We start from the raw sequence: 6919 nt of genomic DNA, 5'->3' as shown, positions 1-6919 counted from the left end.
CAGAATTTTTTTTTTTCCATTTGTTGGTTTTAAGAAAAAATAAGATCTTTAATGCCCTTTTCTTTTTTTCCCCTGTTTTTGAATTCACGTTGGCATTGTTCTTGACAGATGGTCATCCAGAGTTTGTTTGAACATCCCCCACTGATGGGGACCTTTGATATGTTGTTTTCTGGGTCTCTTTCTGGATAGATGGAGCAGAAGTCCCAGGGCTGACTCTTACCGGCTCTGATTGGCCTGGCTTAGGTCATGTGCTCCCTTTTCAAACAGTCACTATGGGTAATGAATAGTACCCACCTCTGTATCCAAGGGACCGTGTTGAGGTGGGGAAGGGGGTTCCTAGGAGCAAGATCAAGGTGCTGTGGTTAGAAGAATAGTTTATCAATACTGGGCAAAAAATAGGAGATGTCCATGTGTTATTTATCTTCATTCATGTATGTGTTGTCTCTTGAGCTGACCCTCAGCTCGCAGAGGGCAGGGGGCCCTGCCTGTGTGCCCCGTGAGCTCCTAGTGTTTATATAACATTTCTCTGTTTCCAAAGAGCTTTCACATCTATTTTTTTTTAATTGTCGGTGCCGCCGGAGACGAGCAGCGGGGTGGTCACACTTCCCCATACTGGATCTCGTTGAACCCTTTGCACAGTTCTCAGAGGTGAGGAAGAAGCTGAGGCTCAGAGAGAGCAAGTAACCTGTCCCGAGTCATGCGGCCAGGCAGTGGCAGAGCTGAGATTCAAACCCGCATCTTTCTGACTCCGAACCTTGTGTTTTGTTCCCGAGGATATAGGGGCCCCCTTGGTATTAACTCCTGTCTCCTCTGTCCCTCTCTGCAGGTCTACATCATCCGGGTCACATGGTCCAGTGGCTCCACTGAGGCCATCTATCGGCGCTACAGCAAATTCTTTGACCTCCAGGTAAGGACTTGGGGCCTCCAGTGAGCTTCGGGGTGGGAAGGAGTTTAATTGGACTTACTTTCCATTTTGACTTTAGATGCCAGACCCTCACCCACAGTTGGACACAGGTGTTCTTTTTTATTTCCTGGAATTAAAAATGACATCCATGTGCTCACTTCAGCATCACATATACTAGAATTAGAACGATACAGAGAAGGTTAGCATGGCTCCTGTGCGAGGGTGACATGCAAGTTTATGGAGCGTTCTGTGCTTTTTTAAAAAAACAAAGCAAGTCCATCACTTTTGGGATGTAAGTCATGTGCTTTATTGCTTTATGCTATGATAGTCAATATTTTCTAAATAAAAGAGGGGCCACTTTTGACTGCTCCAGAGTGGAGGGTGATCTGGAAATGTGTATGGCTTTGGACTTGTGCTGTGAGCAGTAGTCGTGTTTGCTGGCGAGCTCGGTTCGTTGAGTGTGTTCAGAACTCTTGGGGCCGTTCAGCTCTGCAGACAGACCCACCTCCCTCGCCTCACCTCACCTTGCTCTCCATGCCTGGCTCCTGAGATGCCTGCCCCAGTAGCCGAGGGCTCCATGCTCCCTCCTACTAGGACTTTGCATCTGTCCTTCCTCTCCCAGAACACGCTCCCGTGCCCTCCTAACCCACTCATTGGCTCAGGTAACTCCCTCTGCCTTCCGGGGCTCTCATCCTTTAGGACGACTCTGTTCCCCAGCCATGAGGGCTACCTCTTCTGCACCCAACAGCTCTGTGTGTCCCTCTGTCCTGACTCTGCATTGAAGTCGTCTGCTTGTCTGTCTTCCTCTCTAGACTGGGACTCTTGGGAACGGGACCACATCTTCGTCATCCTCTCTCTCCTTAATGGTTTATTCAAGGACACAGATTTGTTCAATCATGTTTGGCGAATAAATGAATGAATGAATGAATTTAAAACCACCATGTGCACCACCAGCCTCATAGGATGCCAGACAAAGTGGATGATAGCTCACGCACACTGGGGTAAAAGAACTCTACTCTGTGGGGCAGTAGCTTTACCTTGATGTCACCAAAGGCCAGCAACTCAAAACAAGTGTGTCTGTATGAGAAGTCAGAGTGCCCGATATGACATAATAAAGTTCTTTAGAAAACACAGTCCTTAGGAGGAGATGGGAACTTACTCACGTTCCTGAACCCACAGGCCCTCCCTGCCAAGCAGTAAGGGACTCACGCCACCTCATAGGCCAACAGGGGCCTCCATCCTGAACTATCTTCCTTTCTTCTATGTGGCAGTTAGGATGTTCCAGCTGTGGTGACAAAAACCCAACTCAAACTGGCTTACGCAAATGGGAATTTTTTGGCTGGTGTGACCGAATGTCCTAGGAGAAGAAACCTTCTGGGCTTCAGGGACGGCTTGATCCAGGATTTCCCACCGTGTCCTTCCAACCAGCTCCTTCCTCCTATTCTGTATTCCTGCTTCCATGGCATTGGCTTTATCCTCAGATCCCACATGGTTGCAAAATGCTCCGGGTTTAAAGAGTGAAAGGTCATTTCCCAGATGTTCCAGCAAACTCGGTGTTGTGTTTCATAGGCTCACCTCTAAGCCCATCAAGATGGTTGAGGAATGTGACAGCCGGTGGGCTTATCTGGGTCCCTACTGCACCCCCGGAGTTGGGGTGGGGATGGAGACCTGGAGGGAACAGCCGTGATCAGTTATAAAATAGGCATTGCTGGACCGGTGAAAGATAGCCCTTATCTTCTGCATACCAGCCTGTTTCTTCACGCGTGTTCCCTGGTTGGGTGGTATTGGTTGTACAGGCTTAATTGTTCCTGAAAATGTTGGAGAGTATTTTCAGAGCCTGCATTCCATTATTTTAAAGAGGGAGGAGAGGGGAGATAAGGTTGTGCTCCTGATCGGTTTCCCTGATATCACTAAAACAATCTCCAACGCCTTTGTAACAACTGCCAGGAGCCAATGCGTAATGAAAAGCAATCAAAAGCAATCGAGACAGCAGTTACCTAAGCATTTAAAATGTGATGAACTCAGTGATGTTTTGCGTTCACTATGTAACAAAATCAAACAGGAGCACATACAAATTATGTTTTTCTTCTGGTCTGCAGCAGACATGTACTGAATGTAAATAAACAAAGAGGCTGTATGTTAAAGATGCTAAGATACTATCTAAAGTGGACTTGGCAGAAGCAGACACAGAGGGAAGGGCTGAACCCTGGGGGGAAAGGAGAGCAGGAAACGTGGTCCTGTATGAGAATGAGGAAGATCCGCGCCTTCTTACCCAGACAGACGGATGTCTATACACATCCACAGCAGCCGGTCTTCAGTCCAGAGAAAGAATGTCGGATAAACATTTTGCAACTCGCTGGACTGATTTTTCATGCATTGAGAGTCTGCACAGGGAGGGCTACCTGGATTTTGCTTTCAGAGGCTTTCTGCCTACGTGACACCTCTAAGAACGGACGCAGGGGGCGGAGAACGGTGACAGGCATGATTGCTCTCCTAGGGGTTATGGACACTCACAGAGCAAACACCCACTCAGCTAGCTTAGGAGGGGGAGGTATGGGGGCCGACGAGGTGGGAGGAGGCACGTGGGCCCCATGGCACTCAGAGCAAGAAATGCGGCCGGCCTTGCAGGGCCTCAGAGCCAGTGACAGAACGCCTGTCCGTAGGCTCGGCAGCTCCCTGTCCAGTGTCACTGTGGCCATAGGCTCTCCCATCGAGCCTGTGTCCTTTTCCCAGCAGCCTCTGCAGACCGGCTTCCTCTGTTCGCCTGTTAGCCTATACTCCCCAAACAGCACCTTCCATCCCTGGTTGGTGAGTCCTTCCCTGTTGTCAACACACTGGGGTTTCTGGGTGCTAATGCCAGTCTCCAGGGTCCTGGGTCAGAGGCAACCCTGAGCCTGTCAGCTGTGGCCAGAGAAGTAAGGTCATTGGTACAGCATCAGCTGGAGGAGGAGCTTCAAGGAGAACAGGGAGGAAGCCCTGGAGGCACACAGGGAAGTGGCAGTGCCTGAGGAAGTTGACTGTGTCACTGAATTCCCTATTGCAACATAGCCCAGGGCTTCAGACCTTGACTTCTGGGCTTAGACAGACCTAGTTCAAATCTCAGTTTTGACTGTTGAGGTCTCAGCTTGGTGTCACCTCTGTATGTTTCTGGGCCTCAGTTTCCCCATCTGCACATTACCAATGAAAGCACTTCCCTCATGTGTCTGTTGTGACACTTCTGTCTTGCTCAGTGAGCTATCATCTGTTGTCCCTCTGCTCAGATGGGACTTGCCCAAGGGGACATCGTTTGGGAACACTTGCCAGCGTGGGATTATGGGGATCTCTGGCCCAAAGCCTGTACTCCCTCGGCTGTCCTGCTCTGACTCAACTGTTTATTTCTCCCAGAACTTAAAAGTGAGGTTTTCTTCCCCACTAAGAATAATTGGTAATAGTTGGGGGTTTGCTGTAACGTAAACTGCTGCCTCAGAGTGTCCTCTTGAACCAGCCGTCTACAGACAGGGCTTCAGCCGGCTTTAGAGAGTCTTTGATGGGTGGCTGGGATGGGCAGGTCACACATGCCAGAGGGTCCTGCTGTCCTGGAAATGTCCTGCCTTCCGCCCCCACGCCCCAGAGGGGGAAGGTGGAAGAAATTAGGGCAGGACCTAGAGTCAGCATAGAGACCAGCCCATGGGGGTGTGACACCCTCCAGTTAGATGATTTCATGGTCCCACTCTCCCCTCCCTCCTGTCTGGCGAAGAGCCTTGGTTTTTTCAGAAGTAACTTGGCTCAAGGAGGATGGGGAGGGCCGAGCTTTTGGGAGGAACAGCCAGGCCAGCGTGGTGTAATGGGAAAAGTCAGGAGACTTGGGGCCCAGCCACCTATGCTGTGTGGCTGTGGCCACACCCCTTAACCCTCTGTGCCTGATCGTCCTCATCTACAGCGTGGGGGAGATGATACTAGAAACAGCCGGCATTCCAGGAGCGCTGACTGCTCAGCATCTAGATGTAGGAATTCATTTAATCCTCATAGCAAGCTTTCTTGATATGAGGATATAGATGAAGAAACACAGGCTCAGAGAGGTTAAGTCCTTTGCCAAGGTCACACAGCTAGTGAGCATCTGAACTTGGATTTAAAGCTGGACAGCCGACACCGGAGTCCTAAGTCTCAGGCAGTCTGGTGTCCAGGGCTCCCCTCTCTAGTGGCGAATTCACAGGATTCCTGTGGAGTTAAAAGTGATGATGTGTGCTGAGAAGAAGCAATCTCCTAGAGACAGGAAGCAGGTCAGTGGTTGCCAGGATCTAGGAGAAGGGGGAGAGACGGCCAATGGTACTGGGTGTCTTTCCGAGGTGATGAAAACGTTCTGGGATTGGACAGAGGTCATGGTTGCACAACCTTGTGAATACACGAAAAACCACTAAATGATATTCTTTAAAAGGGTGAATTTTATGGTATATGACGTATGTTTCCTTTTTTTAAAAAAAAGCGATCGTGTGTGTGAGAGCAGTTTCTGGGCCGTCAAGCCCTGAGCAAATGTGAGCCGTTGGGATTACCGGTGGGTGGAGGTTGGTGCAGGGCACTGGCTGGGGTCAGAGTAGGAGATGATGCCAGTTTAATAGAGTGGTTAAATCCTGGGCTGCGGTCCAGATGCTGCCACTTTCTGGCCATGAGCTCTTGTTTTCGTAGGAACTCTTTCAGTTGCAGATGACAGAAACTCAGCCGAGATGGATTATGCAAAAAGAACATTGATTAGCTAAATTTAACGGAGAGACAAAGGGTGCCTGGCTTCAGGTAGGGCTGGATCTAGGGGCCTTAGTATCACTGAGGACCTGCCTTTCTCCACTTCGTGCCTTTCTCTCCATGTCCAGGCAGGATATTGTCTGGTACGGTGGCGGCCACAGGTCCAACTTCAGGGAAGAGACAACACCCCAGCCATTTATGCAAAAATCCCATTGGTTCGTCTTGGGCCAGCACAGGGACCGGAGTAGACTCAGCACCATGCCAGCGTGTGTAGACTGACAGAGAGAAGATTCCCCAGAAGAAATCAGAGAATTGCTGCCATTTCAGAGAATAGCAGAGAATTGCTGCTATTTCCCCAAAGAGGGGGAAATAGCCCGTAGGTGACAGAAAACGGTAAATGTCCCCTCCGGTGGGGGTTGGACATCTAGGTAGAAGAAACAGGCTGCAGAGAGGCTGCCTGCAGGAGAAGGAAGGAGCGTGACTCGGGCTCCTTTGTGCGGAAAGAGACTCGCAGTCCGTAGCAGGAAGGTGCCCTTTGTGACAGTGCACCTTCCGATCGATTTCCTAACTCTCTTGTCTTAGGAAAGCTGGTCCCTGGTGGTCAGGCCCGCCACCCCTGGTTGACATCTGGCCGCGCGTCTCATCCACACGAGGGTGCAGGTGATAGAGCCCTGGGCTGGCAATGAGCAGGCCTGGTGTCAGGTCCCAGCCAGCTCACTCACCACCCGTGCGGCCTGGGGCAGGACCCTCTGCGTCCCTGCACCCCCCCTTTCTGCTCTAGCCTGGGTCTACACTGGAGAGGGTCGGTCAGGGTGTGGCAGAGGGAGGTGGCGTCTGAGCGGGACACCAGGGACGACTGGCACACCGTAGAGCCGAGGGCAGTGCCCAGAGGAAGTGAGGCGTGGCTGGGCGATGTCGTGCTAGCACTGACAGCGGTCACTGAACCGCAGCAGTCTCCTGTCCCATACGCCGTCTCCCTTAGTTCTCACTCGCGAGCATGAAGTCGGGGCTGTGTCCGTGTCACCGACGGGACACCTGAAGCTCGGAGGGGCAGGGTCACCTGCCCAGAGAGCAGCATGGCTGGGATTCAAGCCCAGGTCTGGCCGAGCCTGAAAGCTCTGCTCCTGACTGCTGCACCCCATGACCTCCTTGGGGTCCGGTACTGCATTCGAGTCCCATCTCTAATAAGATAGATTTGCCTGCTAGAGTTCTGCCGAGCGCTCCCTGTTGAAGGCCCATTTGTCACCTCCCTGCGGGCAGACTATTTCACAGAAGACCTTTCTGAGCAGGACACGAGCC

The 6919-nt window shown here is 51.3% G+C and overlaps 1 protein-coding gene and 1 non-coding gene across 2 annotated transcripts in view; both read left to right on the top strand.

The window, feature by feature from the left end:
* The window catches only part of SH3PXD2B (SH3 and PX domains 2B), a 76955-nt gene that overhangs the window by 23512 nt on the left and 46524 nt on the right, over positions 1–6919 (top strand). The window contains exon 2 of the mRNA XM_025043093.1: positions 827–907. Coding sequence (XP_024898861.1) covers positions 827–907 — 81 coding nt within the window. The remainder of the gene's footprint in view (positions 1–826; positions 908–6919) is intronic.
* LOC112475343 lies at positions 1055–1161 on the top strand. The gene has a single exon (XR_003044670.1). It is a non-coding gene; the product is annotated as a U6 spliceosomal RNA (small nuclear RNA).

The sequence above is a fragment of the Pteropus alecto genome, unplaced genomic scaffold (assembly GCF_000325575.1).
Source record: "Pteropus alecto unplaced genomic scaffold, ASM32557v1 scaffold40, whole genome shotgun sequence".
NCBI classification, from domain to species: Eukaryota; Metazoa; Chordata; class Mammalia; order Chiroptera; family Pteropodidae; genus Pteropus; species Pteropus alecto.
Note: the sequence above shows the minus strand (reverse complement) of the source record. Positions and strands in the feature narration are given on the sequence as shown.